At 43.4% G+C, this 20299-nt stretch overlaps 1 protein-coding gene across 7 annotated transcripts in view; it reads right to left on the bottom strand.

The window, feature by feature from the left end:
- The window catches only part of COBL (cordon-bleu WH2 repeat protein), a 272030-nt gene that overhangs the window by 142334 nt on the left and 109397 nt on the right, over nt 1-20299 (bottom strand). For 4 of the 7 annotated variants that reach the window (XM_057549868.1, XM_057549872.1, XM_057549869.1 and 1 more), the window contains 2 exons: nt 16678-16775; nt 12605-12679 (listed from right to left, as the gene is read on the bottom strand). In XM_057549868.1, the coding sequence (XP_057405851.1) occupies nt 12605-12679; nt 16678-16775 (173 nt within the window). The remainder of the gene's footprint in view (nt 1-12604; nt 12680-16677; nt 16776-20299) is intronic. The other 3 variants (XM_057549870.1, XM_057549871.1, XM_057549873.1) reach the window with 1 other exon arrangement.

Here is a 20299-nt window from a genome sequence, read left to right as displayed (position 1 = left end):
AAGCATGGGACATCTTTCCATTTATTTTGTCTTCTTCAATTTCTCTCTTCAATGTCTGACAGGTTTCAGTGTACAGGTCTTTCACATCCTTGGTTAAATTTATTCCTAGGTATTTTACTCTTTAACACACAATTAGTAAATGGGTTTTCTTAATTTCTCTTCCTGATAGTTTGCTATTAGTACTATATAGACATACAACAGATTTCTGTATGTTGACTTTGTATCCTGCAAATTTACTGAATTCATTTATTCTCACAGTTCTTTGGTGGAGTCTCTACAGTTTTCTATATATCGTATCATGTCATCTGCAAATAGTGACAGTTTTACTTCTTCCTTTCTTATTTGCATGCCTTTCATTTCTTTTTCTTGCCAGACTGCTCTGACGAGGACTTCCAATAATATGTTGAATAACAGTAGTGAGGGGGACATCCTTGTCTTATTCCTGATCTTAGAAGAAAAGCTTTCAGTTTTACCCTTGAGTTTGATGTTAGCTGTGGGCTTGTCATATATGGCCTTTTTTATATTGAGGTACGTTCCCTCTATACCCACTTTGTTGAGAGTTTTTAATCATAAATGGATGTTGAATTTTGTCAAATGCCTTTTCTGCATCTATTATGATGATCATATGATTTGTATCCTTCATTTTGTTAATCTGGTGTATCACATTGATTGATTTGCTGATGCTGAACCCTCCTTGCATCCCTGGAATAAATCCCACTTGATCATGGTACATGACCCTTTTAATGTATTGTTGCTAATATTTTGTCGAGGATTTTTGCATCTATGTTCATCACGGATATTGGCCTGTAATTTTCTTTTCTTGTTGGTGTCTTTGTCTGAATCAGGGTAATGCTGGTCTTGTAAAATGAGTTTGGAAGTGTTCCCTCCTCTTTTATTTTTTGGAACAATCTGAGAAGGATTGGTGTAATTCTTCTTTGAATGTTTGATAGAATTCCCCAGTGAAGCTGATTGGTCCTAGACTTTTGTTTGTTGGACTCCCTACCGTTTTAAACAGTAGTCCTAAATAGAAAATCTGAGAAGGTGACTGTTTGGATCTAACAATGTAGAACAAGTATAGACCAATGTGTTATGCCCCACATTGCAACAGACCCTTCCCCTTAATGGGAGTGGCCATAGCTAGCCTTTCAGACCTCCTAACCCTTGACCCCTGGTCATAATCTGCCTCCACATCCAGCTCAGAAATGGCTCTATAGCTTTATTCTACTCTGGAACAAGGCTCTAGACTCAGCCTCCCTCAACTCACCTGACTCATGGGTCCTGCTGACTTTGCATCATCCAGAGTATGATTTCCAAGAATTATCTGACAGCAAATAGATACGCATATGGTCCGCATCTTCTCATCTGTAACCAAAACACCCTAACTTCTAGTCTCAGTTTCTCAAGAGTAAAGTAAATCCCCCCAATACTATTTCCATCTCGCTCCTCAGACGTCAGCCTGGGTAGAGCATGACATCCTCACGACGGCAGGGGATGCCGGTCTCAGCACAGCACCTGAGAGCAGAGCACAGCTCTCCTCACCTCTGGGGACATGCAGGGGCCACTGCTGCTCCGTGGGTAGCATCACGGGGGCCAAGATAGGAAGGGGCTTTGAGAGCATCAGGTGACAGGTACCATACAGCTAATGTCATTCGCAGTTCCTGTGGAGCAGGTGCTATTCCACAGGAGGAAGCAAGACCTCAGCACAACGTTGTTTAACCAAACAGCCATATTGTTGTGACCCATCAGCAACACTAAAGTGAAGCTTCTCTCTCACCTCTGCCTTAGGGACTCACATGGGCTGCGGAGCACCGGCTCTCCTCTCCGACAGAGTGTGTCCTAGAAGAGGCTGGGCCAGGCAGTAGCATTGGTGTCTGGCAGGTGTTTGGAAAGGTGGCCATGGGCATGTCTGCCAGGTCCTCCCAATGCCTGACCTACACGTGCAGGTCAAGGAGAGGAGGGGGCAGCAACAATTTTCCAAAACTGTCAAGAGAAGTGTGGAACATCATCTCCTACTCTGAAATTCTTTCTACTCTCCTCTCTCCAGGGAGGGAATCATTCAAAATCTTTGCATAAAACTTATAGTACTGGGCAACTTGGGATATAAACTTCAGCATTAATAACTTTCTTTTTTCTGTGTGTAACCTGACTCTGCTTATACTAAATGCTTGTCTCTAGCAACAAAATGAACCAGAAATCAGTTTTCTTTGGCTGTGCTCTGAACATGTCATGCACACGCTCAGTGGGCACAAATGAGGTCCCTCCTCTTGGTTCCAGGCACCGCCCTCGTTGCTAGGGATAGAGTCATGAAAATATAATAATAATAATAATAATAAATGGCTCTTGCCCTCATAGAGCTTAAAGACAGCTCTCTTTGGCAATGAAAAGACTGCACGGTTCATATGTACTCTCAGCTTCATTTGTACAGATTTCAACCTCTTTCCCCATAAATTAATACTCAGAGCCAGATACCTAAGACGTAGTGTGTGCTGGACAGACTGGCAACTAAAGCCAATAAACGCCTGACTTAAGGGAGCCTGAATGGAGGAACGTGACATCTGCTTGGTACTATTTAAGTTCTACTCCATGAGTTGTTTAGAATCTGTTCTAGGTCCCATTATGGTGACTTACATGGAGGAGGGCCTGTGTCACCTGTAATGAAGATGCTAGCATCCACTCTGCCAACCTCCACTCAATCACATGACATTCACCTCACACCAAGACAGAGATGGCAAGGAAATTCAGATGCAGGTGAAAATCACATTTTTTTTTCTGTAAATCATGGTATTTTCAAAGAAACAACCTGCATAACCATCTGCATTTATGATTTGCTTGTATTTTTGTTATAAAGCTAGAAAATCATCCAGACAATATATGACAGAAATCCATCATGCTAAAGGAAACAAATAGCAAAGACAAACCACTTAGGAAGTATCACTAAATATGTATTTTTATAGTTTAACCAAATACTCTGATCAAATATCTATCAATATCTATGTCATATATTTTATGCGAGCCAGGGAGGCAAAATATTCCTTTCTCACCTTTTTATTTTTCTTAGTTTTTCTCCCTTTTTATCTCCCATATCCAATCAGTGGGTACTGTCAAAGTTTATCAAATTATCTCAGTCTGAAGCTTGGTGCCGAAATTCCTGAACGGTGCCTCCTGAAAGCTGATCTCAGCGTCTCCTCCAAAAGGAGATGCCAGGCTTACTAGGGTCACCCAGGAGGAAACGTCATGAGCAAGCCTTAGGCTTCATTGGAGGCTGTCCTTCAAGGGTTATGCTTATGATGTAATTATAGATGCACACTGAGTCATCTGGGGCAGCAAACGTTCTTCACCAGGTAAATATGGGCATCATTCCGATCGCAAGATGAGAAGAAAGCTCTGGTCCTTCTCACCCCAGACTGAGGGTCGGACACTGAGAAGCAGGAAGTCATATATTCAGTGTGTTTCCAATCTAGAGTCGTTGCAAACTGCCCTTGACACGTGCACACCTGCACACGCACACGCCCGGGAGCACCCGGCCCGTCCCCTCTGCGGGCAGCACAACGTCCCCACGTCCCCTGTGGACCAGCTCACAGACTTGGTCCCAGCGCAGACCCTACTTGCCCCTCCGCTCCGTGTGCTTCTCTCTAAGCCCGACTCCACCTCTCCACCCAGGAGCCAGGGCTCGGGGCCTCGGTTCTCAGCACAGAGCTTCACCTGGGAGCTCATTAGAAATGCCAAATCGCAGGCCCCATCCCTGGACCCCCTAAGTCAGAATTCTCACAAGACCCCGCGATGCCCTTGCGCTTGGAGTCTGAGCAGCGCGGGGTGGGGGGCACCCCTGTGTGTGTCTCTCCTGAACGCAGGGCGTAGCCTGGCTCCTCGCTGTAGCCCAAGTGTCCGGTGGCCCCCTGGTCTCCTACAGCAGAGCCTTGGTGAAATCTGCCCAGAGAGGGGCTCGGGCAGGGGTGAAGAGGAGAGGGATCACTTGCGAGGCACCCTGCATCTTCTTCCTTTGCTTTTCTCCCCCCAACTCCCTTCTGTCCTTCCTTGTCTGTTTTCTACTCAACATTAACTTTTCTTATTCTATGAGTGAAGATTCAGACTTTGCTAAGGTGTCGTACATATAGACAATGGAATACTACTCAGCCATAAACAGAATGAAATAATGCCATTTGCAGCAACATGGATGGACCTAGAGATGATCATACTAAGTGAAGTCAGTCAGAAGGAGAAAGACAAATACCATATGATATCACTTATACGTGGAATCTAAAATATGACACAAATAAACTTATTTACAGAACAGAAATAGATTCACAGACATAGAGAACAGACTTGTGGTTGCCAAGGGGGAGGAGTGGGGAGGGATGGAGTGGGAGTTTGGGATTTTACAGGATGGATAAACAACAAGGTCCAACTGTTTTGCACGAGGAACTATATTCAATATCCTGTGATTAACCATAATGGAAAAGAATATGAAAAAGAATAGATAATATGTGTAACTGAGTCACTTTGCAGTACAGCAGAAATTAAACACAACGTTGAGAATCAACTATACTTCAATACAATTTTTAAAAAGATTCAGACTTTGGAAAATCATTACATACATCGCTAAAACAGACAGACATACTGTGCACTGTTTATGAACATATAACCATTTACTGTATTTTTAAAATATAAAAGCTTCGAAAGGGCTGTTATCCCTGGGGAAGGAAAAGGGAAAGGGGTCTGCTATGGTTCTAGAGGCAGTTGTGTCTCCATTTGCCGTATTTCTTAGAAATTCTCAAAAAGACATGAGACAAATTGGGCTAAACGTGAACATCTGTTAATCGTGGGTGGATGACTCATGACTATTTATTTTATTTTGCAACTTTCTATAAATTGGAACTATACCAACATTTTGCAAAGGGGAGAGGCCCTGACAGTGGGGTCTGTGTCTAAGGGGGGAGCCTTGACTTGTAGAGCAGAGGGAAGTTAGGGCCTCCCCACGACCACTAGGAGTGCAGACCTGTAATCAGCCCCGCAGGAAGTAAAGGAAGGAATCGAGGTCAACCTGGGGCACATTTAAGATGGAGAAATCAAGAAAATATGACAAGATGGGAAGAGGCAGCAAAGGCCACAGTGAAGGGAGAAATCCAGCCCAAACCACACCAGGAGAGGAGGAGGAGGCCGGGGTGTGGGGGGCTTCAGGAGGACCCCAGGCTCCAGGGTAGGCGAACCAGGCCAGGGGGCATCCGATACAGGTCACCTTGGGGGCAGGGCCTCGAACACACGTGCAGTCGTTGGAGGACGCTCGGCGAACAGATGGGGAGAGGCAAGCGGCCTCCTGTGTTTGGAACAGAGGGGGCGTGGCAGGTGGCAGCCCCAGCTGCACTGCCATCCCTCCTGTAAGAACTGGGAGAAGCTGGAAGAGAAAAGCATGGAGCTCAGGGGCCAAGACATGCTCAGGAAGAAAACGAAGCACAGCGCTGGGGCGGGTGCAATGAAGCAGGTGGGCCAGGATTTGAGAGAAGCTGAAGGCACACACCCGGAGAGGCTCCAGGCTCACCACTTGTCAGTCTGGACTGAGACTCCAGAACAGCCTGTCCGGAATCCCGGGGGGATGCTCCCCAGATGAGAGGAGGTGGGGAGGGTGTCTGCGGGTGGCAGGCTGTGGAGGACGGTCTTAGGCTGAGTGAGACGAGGCCACCACCGCAGTGGTCATCAGGCGTCTGGCCAGGATCCCCCTTCACAAAGCCTCGCTCTGCCTGCTAAGTGCACAAGGCTGCACCCAAAGCAGTGAGGCCAGAAGGGGGGCCATGGACGAGGCTGGGAGAGAGGCCACGGGGAGGCCAGCAGGAGAGGTGACCACGGGGAAGAGCGAGGCAGTGGGATTCGGGATGTATTCTGAAGGCAGCAGGTGGGCTTTGAGCTGGATGGCAGATGGAGCGTGGAGAATGGAGGAAGCAAAGGGGGCCTCCAAGGTTTGGGGCTAAGCCACCGGGATGACAAGCTGCCTTTTCCCCAAGTGGAGAGGGCACGGAGGGACCAGGGGTCTGCTTCTCTCTGCCACCTAGTTTGAGAAGCAACTTGAATGCCATTCACTCAACCAAGCCGTGTGCAGGCAACTGCAATTCTACAGATCTCTGCTTGTCCATCCAAGGGCAGGAGAAGGTCACAAAAGAAATACAGACATTAGGAAAAAATAGATACTCCTGTTTTAAGGGAAATAAGGAAAATGAGGAAAATCAGTATTTTGAAATGGACGTTTTTTACCGCTCATTCCCTACAAACATTGAATCCTCAGCCGAGAGGTTAAACATCTACATTTCTTGTTTTCACTTTGAGAACTAAGTATTGGCATGAGGCCCTTCAATCAACCTTTTCGGCTCTAGTTAGAAAATATTATTCCCATTCTAAGAATCCAGTGTTTTGGAAAAAAAAAATTCCTTGAGGCTTTAAAAACAAAACCTTCCTCTGACAGTTTCCAGATTTGCGTTGGAGGGCATGTGACATGAAAACTTTAAAAACTACTGTGAATGGGCAAATAGGTATGCAAAGAAGTTTAGGATCATTTTTCTAAATGACATTTTTGGGTCTGCGTCCTTTCCACGCTTTGATAGGAGTTTCATAACCGAGACACTGGATCTGAAATGAAAAACTGAGTGGCTGTAAGTACTGTTATTTGTCGCTGGTGGAAACGTGTGTTGTCTTGAAAGCCATAAAACTGTCTCACCCTCTGATTCCCTAATACCTTTGCAAGTCTCTATTATAAGGAAAATTCCCCCAATGAACATGGGCTTTGGGGACGAAGATGGCCCTCTCATTATTTATAGTTCCAGAGGAAAAAAGCAACAAGTAACGGGGCAGAGTGATGCAGCTTAGCAAGCGCCAGCTACAAGCCCCTCCCAGTGCCAGGAGCCCTGGGAGTGATGACAAACCCATTGCACACACGGGGGAGGGGAGGCTGTAAAGGTCACAGAGTTGTACGTGCTAAAGTCAGAATCCAGATTCAAGCAAACAGAAACAAAAGCCACACTTTCCCCTCTTCCTGGATGATCACACAACCTTTAAAACATTAAGAGACCATTGTTGTACCAGAGCGAATTGTAAATGACATGACGCTAAAGGAAGAAAGCACAACTCTGTGTACATCACAGTTGGCCTTAGGCACCAGAAAGGCTCAAGAGAACATACAAAGTGACGAGAAATTGTGTTGGGCTGTTGGCATGCCATGTGACTCCCTCACTCCCCATTTAAAACTTTCCATATGGTACTTATTTTATAATCTTGAATATAAAACATTTTTGAAAGGTGTACACTGGATTTTTAAAATATCTCTTCAAAATGGATGTATAAAAAAAATTAGTTCTACATCCCAAACGTGACTCAGCCCTCGATTTTGTGAATGCTCAAAAAACAGCAAATTTTAGCTTTTTCAGGCCAGGAGTTTCAGCAGGACTTGCTGTGTCTGGAAAAACACTGCCCCCTTGTGGTGGATCTGACTCAACACTCATTTTGGGGGGCCAGCTCTTAAATCATCCGCTTGGGACAGGATTCTTAACAGACCCGTGCAAGCCGGGGAGAAATACAGGCTCTCTGATGAGCATGGGACTCAGGGCACTCAATTATGGAACTTGCTTTACAACTTAGTTTTTAATAACTTTTTCTGAAAGTGTCATGTTACTGATGGGCATCCCTCTCAACTTCTTGGGCTCCTAAGGGCGGGACTTCAATACAGCAGCTGCCTCCGTCCGGGCCAGATGACTCTGCGGGGACATTTCAACCTGGACCCCAAAAGCTTATTCAGGCTTTGGATCGAGAATCACTTCAGAACATGGTGAGCAACTCCTAGGATGATGGAAACCTTCCATAATTGCCTGAACAGGGGGAAACATGGCCCCAGATGATTTTTTAAAATTGAGGCAATGTTTTTTAAAAATCATTCACCAAAAGATTTTATAACAATGGTAATAAGCAACACAATGGTATCTGGCATGGCTCACATTGATAAATTTTTAGGTTGGTCAAATTTATAGCATTTAAATGAAGGCCAGGGGCCTATAAAAGGTCAGTCACTACAGGTTCATTTTACAATTTGCCCAAAATCCCAGAGTTAATAACAGAAGCATGATTAAGAACTCGGGTCCTTCTCCTCCTACACCAGAGCATTATTTACCACCTTACCAGATGCTGCGGTATTCTGCGTGTGTGGCATTTCTGTGCGCTGGATTACAAATGAGCTCAGGTGTCTTGTTCCATCAAGGTGCATAGTTCATACTGCTGTCTATGTGACTTAGGAAAACAGCAGAGGATGGAGACCGAGGCCTGAGGACCGTTCCCACCTCGCTGCTAATCACATCCAGTGGACCCTGACCACATTCCCTCCGTGTGTCTCAGGGTCCAGATCTGTGGGACGCCACGCATGCACAGAGAAGGGACAGTTTCCCGGAAAATGCCGAATTCCAGGAAAACTGCTTGAAATTATTCGTGAGGTGATTATATTCACTCTGATTCAAGGGTCCTTTGATTAAGAAAATGAAAATGTATCTTGGAATAGACTAAACGTTAGTTTACGTAAAATTAATCTTTCCAGGAAAGGTCTGCCTACTTTGGCTATCTACATACCTTAGGATAATTTTTTTTAATGCAGATCTATTCTCTGCCGACTCTTCAGGTTACAAATATAAGAAACTAGCTCAAGGAAAAACAACAATACTATCTGGAAAGTTTCTAATGAAGCTCTGATCCAGTTTACTCACCATTTCAGAATGCTTCCTAAAGTTATTAGCCGAGCTCTATACTTGCTAATCCTTACAAGGATGCTGCAGGGTGGATGGCGTTGTGCCCGTCATACAGATGAAGAAAAGGGAGACAGAGAGGCCCCCTCTGCTGCCTGGGAATAAAAGCTCAGCCCTACACCCCAAGGGCAGATGCCTGCACTCAGCTAGGAGTCAAGGGCTTGGGGAAATGTATAAAAACAGGAGCAGCGCTCTTAAGAAATGTTACATCACCAACTTGCTTGATAAAAGAAAGCATAATCTCAAACACAGATAAGACATCACAGACATGAAGAAATATAAACATGAACATAAAACATTGAGAAACAAAAGCAGACATCAACGGATTTGACCAGCCACTTGGCCTCCGGAAGCTGGGAATTTCTGCGTCTGCGTAAGGAAGGCTGCACCTACTTTACAGTGATGTGGGGAGGTTGAAACGAGATTATTTAACTAAGCACGGGCCTGGCACAGGTAGGCAGGTAGTGGCAGCTCTGGGCATCATCCCCTTTGGCCAGCATTATTTTATTAAGCGCTATCCTGCCCTAGGACTTCAAACCCAGGAAACTCTTATTTCCAGGTGAAGAGTTAATCTAACACATTGCAGATTCCTTTATTGACTTTGATTTCTAGTAAAAGTCACACATGATTTTAAAAAATGAAAAAAAAAAAAATCCTAGAGACCACTCCATATCTGTATTGAACGTTCTTCCTGCTTCCCTTAAACTGCTCTGTGTAATCAGTTCACTTAGCTCTACAACAAACCTGATGACATAATGATGTCGAGTCTTCACATCTAAGAATATGGCCCGTCTTTCCATCTGCACAAAATTGTAGAATTTTATGATTTTCCTCATAAATGCTTTGGATATTTCCTATGAACTTTTTGCCTAGGTTTATCTATCTATCATCTATCTATCATGTCATGAATGTGTTCTTAGGCTGCATTAGTAAGAAAAAAAATCTCACACAAATTAGCAACGCCCACTGCAAAACTTATGCTACCATCCATTGCTGTAGAAAAAGTAATAACTCCTGGCATGTTGTAATAACCAAAGAGGTGTGAGCAGTCAAGCCCTACAGGGTAGTTTAACAGATCCTCTACTCAAACACAAAGTTTGCTGGCAGAGTGTGTGAAATATTAGAAGACATTTTCCAACAATCTGTGGCCAAAATTGAGGCTGACAAAAGATAAGCCTTACGGACTAATTGAGTGCACGGACATTTTAAACCATTCTCAGTGGATTTAAGTCTGTTTTATAGCAAAGAAGCACATTGCTATGTGGTTATGGCAAGGAAAGACTTGCTTAAGATTATACAGCTGAAGAAGAGACCTTCTCATTATGTAATTGTACTCAGGTTAATTTGGGGTCGGATGAGAATACTGGTCACATGCGTTTCTATGGACGAGCTGCTGCCACCCCAGGCTCCAGCCTGGCCTGAGTTCCCACCACGAGTTAAATCCTTCTTATTGGAAACCAGCAAGATTTGGTTGTCAGGAAAGCTGAGAGCTGATTTTCAATGAGCATTAAAATATGGGAATCAAAAGGGAAAACAGCATCAAGTCCAGGGCATTAAACTCCTATGTTTTTAAAGTGTTGGATGAGAAACTGAGAATCTATAGTTAGCTACCTTTAGATTCAGAACTGAGATTGATAATTGTCAGGAGGATACATATTAACACACTTACTCAAATTAAAAATATGACTTGACTTTTTTTTTTTTAACCAAAAGTAAATGTGATTTGGCTTTTTGATTGGACAATAAGGGCCCATTTTGCTAATTAATTTATATGGCAGACATTCTCCATAAATTGAATGGGCTAAATCTATAAACCTAAGATCCTGACAAAAATAGACTTAAAGTTTGGGATGAGATTTTTAACATTCACTAAAAAACACTATTTTGGCAAAAGTGAGTGAAAACTGACAATATGTCAATTTCCTGAGTGAAAACTGACAATATGTCATTTTCCTCAAAACTTACTGATGATATATTAGGTTTAGAAAGTGCCTGTGACATCCATCAGCACACACAGTCACAATTTTTTTTTTTGGGTGGATGGATGTTAATTAAACTTAATTGTGGTAATCCTTTTGCAATATATACATACATCTAATCATTATGTTTTATGCCTAAAACTAATACAATGTTGTATGTTGATTACATCTCAATTTTTTTAAATTGTCTGCTTTGCTATCCCTTAGCTCAGATAAACATGTTAGTAAAATCAGTAGCTGGGACACATGTAATTCTAACTTGAGATTTCTGAAAAATATAACATGAATGAAAAGAAGAGTATGATGTCAAATTGCTCATTTTGATTTACTTTAATTATCTAGAAACAATTTATACAATTTCAGAAACTATATCATACTTAATGATAGTACTCCTTTATATGTATATAATGCTTCATGAATAAAAAATTTTTTTCACAACATATATTATTTGATTTCTACTGTATTTGTTCCTTTGGGGGAGATGTCTTCAAACATTATTTTAAAAAAAGAGAAAGTGCCTCTGAGTAATGAGTGTAATTATTATCTGAGAAATCTTGATAAAGTGTTTTTCTTATACCTCCCAGAAGTCAATAACTTTAGTGCGATTGAGTAACAACCCCCCTGGCAAGTCAAATGGCTTCCAAATCTTGGCTATTGACCAATTAAATGAGAACTTAGTCAGGTACAGATAAAAGATCAATCAAAATAATATTTGATAATAGATCGCTATGTGATTGACCAGAAGGACTTCAAAGAATTGAAAGGCACTGTTATAGCAGTAACCTTTTTCATCCTCTTGTACTTATTTATGTAAAATATTTCCTCAGGGTTTAAACCAATAAAAACGGAGAGAGTCACACGATTAATGTTGAAGCTTTTCTGGTTTTATCCATAAATTATGTTCATTAATGGGTACATGGAATAAATTTAAAAATTACCTTTCATCTTATTAAAAGATGTCTTTTCAAGAAAGATTTCCTTTTCATGCTTAACAATTATATATCAGCAGTTGTAATATATTTATATTGTTTTTATTTATTTGCAATTGTAATAACTCAATCTAGAAGAATATTTTCCTACCCACAGTTTTATGATCACATGAAATTTAAAAATCTAATTTAGATAGACATTCTTGTTTTGTATCACATTTCATGTCAACTATTTAAAACAGACTTTTGAAAACAAAATATATATTGAATAGAATACAATTTTACATGGGAACAGTATGGAAATGTGAAATCAAGAAAAAAGAATAATAATGCAAAATGTTTTACTGTTATAGAAGAGTTTGTCTAAGTGATTTGTCTATGTATCTATGTGATTTTTAAAGTGATGGTATCAAACTTTATTAGATACATTTAAAATGTCAATATTTAGAAGACGCTATGAAACATTTTCTTTCAAGTATTTAAAATTATGAAGAAGCTTTTTGCATGCCAACTTTGAAATGCGAGGGCACAGAAAGTTTTAAAAAAATTCTTTCAACGTATGGCTGCAGAATTTAGGAAACAGGCTGTGCGGCTCCAAAACCATCAGCTGCTCCTGAGAATTCAGGGAAGTGGTTTCGGACGCTGTAACTCAGTTACTCTAATGAAGGGCCCTCCCGATCACGCCGGCTGGGGCTGGAGAACTAGAAGCTAACACATTCGGAAAGTGACATATTGCTCATCCTCTGAATGTACCATGGGCAACTAAAAAAGAAGCCACATGACGCTTTGTGCATCTATCTAGTTTTTAGAAACCCACAAAAACAAAAAACAACTAAATTAATCTATAATTTCATTTCCCGGAAGGTGGTGCAAAGCCGCCGGAAGCCCCACGAGGTTAGCGCGAAGCCCCTGCGGGGTTAGTACTCACGTTCGAGCCCCTTCCCAGTGCGGACTTGGTGGCGTCCTCATCGCTCTCCGCCCCCGGCTGCCTGAGTGGCTCTGCCTGGAACAGAAGCAGGACCCCGGTCACCTCCAGGTGAGAGCAGGGTCACACAGAACAGTTGTCCTTAGCAATTATTAAAGCAAACCACGCCAGGCTGGCCGTCCCTCAGGGCAGCAGCGTCTGCATAAACAGCTGTAATCCACTCTATTCCTCGATTCCTCAGCTTAGGAACCTGAAAGCTGCTCTGAAATAGCCCCTGAGCAGTGCTCACAGATCTGACAACCACAGTTTTGAAATTCATGACTCACGGAGTATGAGCTTTCATTTTGTCTTTTTCCCCAGAGCATCTCTTTTGCTTAGAAGAGATGCAGTATGAAAACAGCGGTGGGTCTGAGCTGATCAATTAGCTCCGAAAACCAATTAATTCAGTAGGTTTTGAGGAGTTCCACGTTTTAAATTCAGTTTACCACTGCATTGCTGATTGACTGGATACACATCAAAGTAACTCACCAAATACCTCACTCCCTACCCATAAAAGGTGAACAAGAATGACATCTCACTTTATTGTTTAAAAGAAGGTTTCCCTTGATGGTGTGACGACCTCCAGAGAACCGCCAGGTGCCCTGGAAAATACGGCTCTGGGGCCCACCCTGCCCCCCCAAATGAGGATCTTTGGGGATGTGACCCAAGAATCCAAATGTTACACTAGATCTTAAGGTGATTCTAAGGTATTTTCAGAACTACTTGGTTAGGAGAATAAGTAATGTCAAAATGAAAGTTATCACGTTGAAAGAACATTAAAATACCAAAGTTTTAAAACAAGGAAGGATATTTGCCCTCATTGACTTCAGCCAAAATGATATCTTTTTAAGCATATTCTCTATTGAGATTTTACACACACATATGCATGTTTTTTTCCTTTAAGTAGATAACAAAGACTCACTTTAATTTTAAATGTCTCCATTCTTAGTATTTTGCTCTCAGACATGTGTAGACTATCTGGCATCATAGGATTTTAGAAATCATTTAAAAAATGATTTACTCAGGATTTCCCTGGTGGCCTGCCAGGGAAGGAATCCACCTGCCAATGCAGGGGACATGGGTTCGAGCCCTGGTCTGGGATGATCCCACATGCCACGGAGCAACTAAGCCCGCGAGCCACAACTACTGAAGCCCGCGTGCCTAGAGCCCGTGCTCCGCAACAAGAGAAGCCACCACAGTGAGAAGCCCGTGCACCGCAACAAAGAGGAGCCCCCGCTCGCCACAACTAGAGAAAGCCTGCACGCAGCAACGAAGACCCAACGCAGCCAAAAACAAATAAATAAATAAATTTATAAAAATGTTAAAAATAAAAAATAATTTCCTCCAAACCCTCCTGCTATTAATGAAGAAAACCTGAGACCCAGGCTTGCCAGGCAGTGTACAGTGTGTGGACGGTGAGAGCCATGGCTCTGGAAAGACAGGCGGGTCCGAATTCCGGCAACACTAGCCCTGGGATTTGCTCAGAGTGTGCAGCCTGGGCTTCTTCACCTGTAAAATGGGGTTGATAATGCCTCTCTCACCAGGTTTATAGATGATTAAAGGAGGGTGCATTTAGCACAGCATCTCAAACAATAAAAACAGAGAGAAGCAAGGAAGGAAAAGGTTAATGCCCAAAACAACAAATAATCCAGTAAGGTTACGACTGTGTAAGGGCAGTTGAGCACAAAATAAAATAAAATAAATGAGAGGGAAAGATGAGGTGTACGAGAAAGGAAAAACAGTTCTAGCCAGTCTAAGACCGAAGAAAGATGGGGTACGGCAGAGGGAAAGCCCCTGGGACCCACAGACCAGGCTTCCTCGCCATCGGTGGCATTTTCACAGGTGTTTCAGACTCTCATGGAGAACGCTGCCAAACCACCACACGCATTAGGCTCTTATTCTGCTTAAAACAAAGGCACTTCTAGATTTTCTACTGACTTCGCTGGCAGTTTCATGTCTAAAAAGCAGGAAGATACAAGAAGAAGGGCTCTTGAGCTCTTGGTGTGAGGAATGGGTAGATTTTCTGTGAATTAGAATTGTGAGAACCAAAGAGGCCAGCGGTGCCTGCAGTCCCAGCCAACTGACCTCAAAGCGTCAGAAGCCATATTACTCAGCCATCAAAAAGAATGAAATCATGCCATTTGCAGCAACATGGATGGACCTAGAGATTATCATACTAAGTGAAGTAAGTCAGACAAAGACAAATATCATATGATATCGCTTATATGTGGCATCTAAAGTATGATACAAACCAACCTATCTATGAAACAGGAACAGACTCACAGACATAGAGAACAGACTTGTGGTTGCCAAGGGGTGGGGGGAGGATGCAGTGGGAGTTTGGGATTAGCAGATGCAAACTATTATATATAGGATGGATAAATAACAAGGTCCTACTATACAGCACAGAGAACTCTATTCAATATCCTGTGATAAACCATAATGGAAAAGAATATGAAACAGAATATATGTATATATAACTGAGTCACTTTGCTGTATAGCAGAAATTAACACAACACTGTAAATCAACTATACTTCAATAAAATTTTTTTAAAAAGATGACAGGAACCAGAAACCCAACATTAAGAGAGTGAAGGGAAATTCAAATGTGAAACTGAATCTGTAATTTCAAGTAATTCTGGCAGGAGAGGAAAGGATGGGGGAGGAGGGAAGAGGAGGGGGACAGGATAGTGGGGTGAGGGCACAGAAGATCTTAAGTAGAGACACACACGGAGCAGAGATTTTCAAAGGACACACGGAAACGGGGGGAAACACACACAATCAGTAATAAGACAGAGAATCAAGAATCCACAGTCAAAGCATCAGGCAGTCAAGAGCACTGTACCAGAGTGTGGCAGAAACTCCTGAGGGCAGGGACCCCTCACTAGTTCAGGTGATGGCTTCTCTCTGGGCTGCCAGCTTCCACCCAGCCTGCACACTGACCTCTCACCTCCGAACCACAAGCTGACCTGGGATCTAACCCCAGGACCCTGAGCAAGTTTATTTCTTTGGGCCCCAGCATCCTCATCAGGAACATGGGGTGGATGGTAATTCTGACCCCATGGGCTCCGGAAGGTCAGGACACGTGCAGGCTGGTGCACAGATGCAAGGGCCATGCGATGGGCAGAGAGGGCTCTGGACCAACGTGCGTCCACCCTACTCACGCCTCCTCTAACGCTCCGTGGATGGCGGACGCTTCCAAACCCAGCTGGCGGATTAAAGACTAACGTTCCCCACAACGGTTCTGTCTTTTTTAGTGCCATCTACTAGTTAAGAGAAGACACTTGACCCAGCAAAATAAACCTTTTTTAAACCAACACAACAGGGCTCACAAGCATTTTCCTTTCTTGGTAGTTAGAAGGCATGTATAGCTTGAGAATTTCAAAGATGATTTTAAATGTGTTCATTTTTACTCTCTGTACTATGGCTTTATAACACTGTACCCAAATTACGGTTTTAGGATTTATTAACTAAGACCAACCAGATCGATAAAATTAACTTATTCAGCATGTTCCCATTTCGTATGGGGAGGAGCAGGGAACGTCTAAAATTTACTGGCAAATGGACCCACTCAACAACTGATGTTCTCCACAAAGTGGCCCCTGGGCAGCTCCTTGAGGCTGCACCAGGTTGTACAAGTTCTGAAGATTTGGTTCATTTGGTCGGGATATTGGGTATTTATATAAACTTAACCGTACCATGCATTCACTTATCCATCCATCCAGATGTTGTTTACTGAGCTTCAACCTCCTTCCAGGACTGTGCAGGTACCAGCAGAGAGGGTGCATGGCTTCGTGTTCTGCTGGTGAATTAAACACCATCACCCAAGACCACTGTTTTAGGAACCAAGTGTGGGATATGAGAGGCATTTGTGCATACTGACACAACACACACCCTACTGTCTGAAGGACTGAGGACTCCTACGTGTATTTAGATAAATTCCAAGATAGGCTGAGGACAAACATCTCAAGAAACTATTTGTATAGAATGCAGAATCATATGTCAATTTGATTGATATTTGATACTGAATCAATTACCTTACTATCGCTTCTTTTATTAACTTTGAAAAATCCCAGAATTTTTTTCTTCTCTTTATCTGTCTCACCATAGCCAAGTGATGATTTTCTAAAGGTTTCTGGGGAAAAAAAAAAAAAGTACTAAGTTATTTTTCAGCATATGAAACATTAAACACTTTAAAAATATCAACAAATGCTTTTTTTACTCTAGTCTTAAACTTTAGTTCTTAGAAGAGAGCAAAACCATCAACTATTTCTCTCAAAGCATTTGAGTCACCTCAAAGCCTCCAGCTGGGTTTATGAAATCTCTAAAGGTTCTTATAATCTTTACTATTGTAAAAACAAAACAAAACAAAACAAAAAAAACCCAAATAAATCCAGAAGTTCTAGGGCAGTATTGTGCAACAAAAAATAATGGGACTATATACCTAATTTTGCATTTTCCAACAGCTGCACCAAAAAGAACCAGGTGAAATTAATTTGAGTAATGTTTTATTTAACCCAATAGATCTAAAATATTAGTATTCCATCACATAATCCATATGGAATGATCGATGAGGTGTTTTACATTCGTTTTGGTACTAAGCCTTCAAAATGCAATATGCACATCACAGCACATCACAGCTTGCATTGGCCACATGCCTCGTGCCTGACGGCCATGCCTGGCTTGTGACCATTAGACCGGACAGCGCAGCTCTCAGGACTGCGACATCTGTGCTAAACATCTGCTTTAAGAATTATGAGGGTGGCGGTAAAAACATAAACTACATCAACGGCTTCCCGGCTTGAGGAGCCCACTCGTTTCCAGAACGTGGAGTAACAGCGATGGTTTACCCAGGGGACATCTGAAAGAACCACGTCGGCTGCTCCGTGACCCATGTCCCCAGATTTTTCTTCCTCTACCTCAAACAGGATGTTTTCCTTTCTCATTACATTCTCTAGGGGACCTGTTTTTTCTTCTATTGTTTTTTTTTTTTACTCTTGACTTCTAAATCCCCAATCTTCTCCATTTCCTGGAGTTTTTTCTTCAGTGGGATTTTCGAGCTCGAATGGAAGCTCTGGAGTTCCAGATGGGGCACCAAAGCCCAGACGGCTCAGGCTGCTGGCGACACAGCCAAGGGCCATGGTGTCCAGGGCAAGGCAGGACGGGCGGCAGCAGCATCCCTGCGACCTTGGGCCACACCAGATGCCCACATGGGAGACTCTGGGGATGGGGCCCAGCACTCCCCACTCAACACGCACACCCCCCCCACCCCGGGATGCTTAAGCTGTGGGGACCACACTTGACAGCCAGCGGAGCAGAGCTTAAGGACGCCGTCGTGCGGGCATACTGGGCCTCAGTTTCCCCATCTGCAGATTGAGGATGACTCAGATGCCCAAGCCTGGCACCCTCAGTGCCACCACAACCATTGTGACCATTATTCATTGATCGATGACACTCCGGAGGCCACTCCAGGCCTTTGTCATCCGCTCATCCCGTTTTTCTCTTCCAAGGCACACAGATACGGCCAGAGGAAAAGATGTTTAGGTGTTGCTGAAGGACCGAAAAATTAATTTCCCCACACCGCTGCCAATTGCTGGACCGCCAAACCACTGGTGGAAAAATGTGGACTGGATTTTACAAACTCTGCCACCAAGATACCAACCCAAACCAGGTAAACATCGGTGAACTTCTCATCTGCTAACCAAGAATTGCATATTCCAACTCGAGAAGGCAGACGTGGAAGTCGGAGCCTTTGTGACATGCATTAACATAATACTGTCCTCCTGGTGAAGCAAAAACCAAGCCCCTGAATCCCTGCATTCTGTCAGTGGCAAAGGCTCCGGTTTTAGTCCCAGGAACCAGGCCTCTCAGCTTCATGCAGGTGGTTCCAGCCGGGCCAGTCAGCAGTCCCCACATCACATGACATCCAAACCAGCGAGGGGACCGGCTTCAGAGGTGAGGCATGCATCCCCCCGGAAACACACGTGCACGTAGGGTTCACAGTTAATTGCACCAAAACCCTCTGTTAGGCCCAGAGCCTGTAGCAGAATATTCTGTGCTGCAGAGTAAAGCTATATGTGGACAGCAGTATGCACCAACATGTATGCTTGTACCTCTGATGTTTCTAGAATTGACTGCTATGTGACACAGATGTAGACAGTGCAGGATATGACAGTGCCGGAGAGATGAGGGAGAGAGGACACGTCACTGGCACACAGGCTGTTACGCCAGCCACACAACGGTGAGACTGGATCACAAATTCAGCCTCTCGTTTCTCCTCCTGGACAGGGGGAGTGGCTGGTCACCAGCCCCAGGACTGAGGCTCGGGCTCGGGGCACAGAGCCGCACCACGAGGACCGAGAGGCCACAGCCCACAGCTGCCCGGCTCTGAGCTGGGCCCCAACCAGACGGTCTAATCTCAAAGGTGAGGCTCGGAGATTCTGGACTGATGGGGCCTCCTGTGAGGTTTGCGAGTGGCAGGCACTGAGGAAGGATGGGCTGGAGGGCAGAGCGAGAGCTCTTGGTTTTCCTGACAGTGTTCCCATCAGCCAAGACCCGCAAGGTGCCCCGCCGGGTCCGCAGCCAGGCCTGGAGAAAATACGCAAGTTAAGACCTAGAAGCCATGGTTCTAAATGGATGGCAATTTGAGCGTGGAGTTTATTTTGTTTCAGTTTACTCTCATTTACTAAGACTTAGATATGAATAAAAACGCAGGGGAGGTTGTGTCTCATCCGTTTGGAAGTTTCAAAGTGATTTGGAAGGTGATGCGGATGAGCTGAGGGGTGTGGACGGACGGAGGATGCCGCAGGGGCCCTTGAGGACTGGCTCATTGAAAACGTCCACTTTTCCGGATGCAGAAATGGAGCAAGCCGTCGGGGGCCAGATCAGGGTCACCAAGCTTGTAAATGCAAGAGGGGAACTGGGTCTGCATCGCAGGGAAATGTGCACATTTGTAAGTGACCGTCCCCATCATGGGGGTCGTAAAAGAACAGTCAGAATAGCTCTGATTCACCTTTCCCGCTGCCCTCAGCCTTACAATATCCCCAAATCAGACCACTCAGAACTGATCAAGCCTTCATATATATGAGTTTTCTGCTCAAACCAACTATCTATTCATGGTGCTTCTTTTTTTAATTGAAGTATAGCTGATTTAAAATGTTGTGTTAGTTTCAGTCTAGCTAGATAGATTGATAGATATAGATATATAGATAGAGTGATATATTCTTTTTCAGATTCTTTTCCATTATAGGTTTTTACAAGATATTGAGTATAGTTCCCTGTGCTATACAGCAGGTCATCTATTTTATATATAGTAGTATGTGTATCTGTTAGTCCCAAACTCCTAATTTATCCCCTCCCCCCTTCCCCTTTGGTAACCTTGAGTTTGTTTTCTGTGTCTGTGAGTCTGTTTCTGTTTTGTAAATAAGTTCATTTGTATCATTTTTTTTTTTAGATTCCACATATAAGTGATATATCACATGGTATTTGTCTTTGACTTACTTCACTTAGTATGATAATCTCTAGGTCCAACCATGTTGCTACAAATGGCATTATTTGATTCCTTTTCATGGCTGAGTAATATTCCTTTGTATATATGTACCTCATCTTTACCCACTCGTCTGTCAATGGACACTTAGGTTGCTTCTGTGTCTTAGCTGT

Source organism: Balaenoptera acutorostrata, chromosome 7 (genome assembly GCF_949987535.1).
Source record: "Balaenoptera acutorostrata chromosome 7, mBalAcu1.1, whole genome shotgun sequence".
Classification (NCBI taxonomy): domain Eukaryota; kingdom Metazoa; phylum Chordata; class Mammalia; order Artiodactyla; family Balaenopteridae; genus Balaenoptera; species Balaenoptera acutorostrata.
This window is presented reverse-complemented; position numbering and strand designations above follow the sequence as displayed.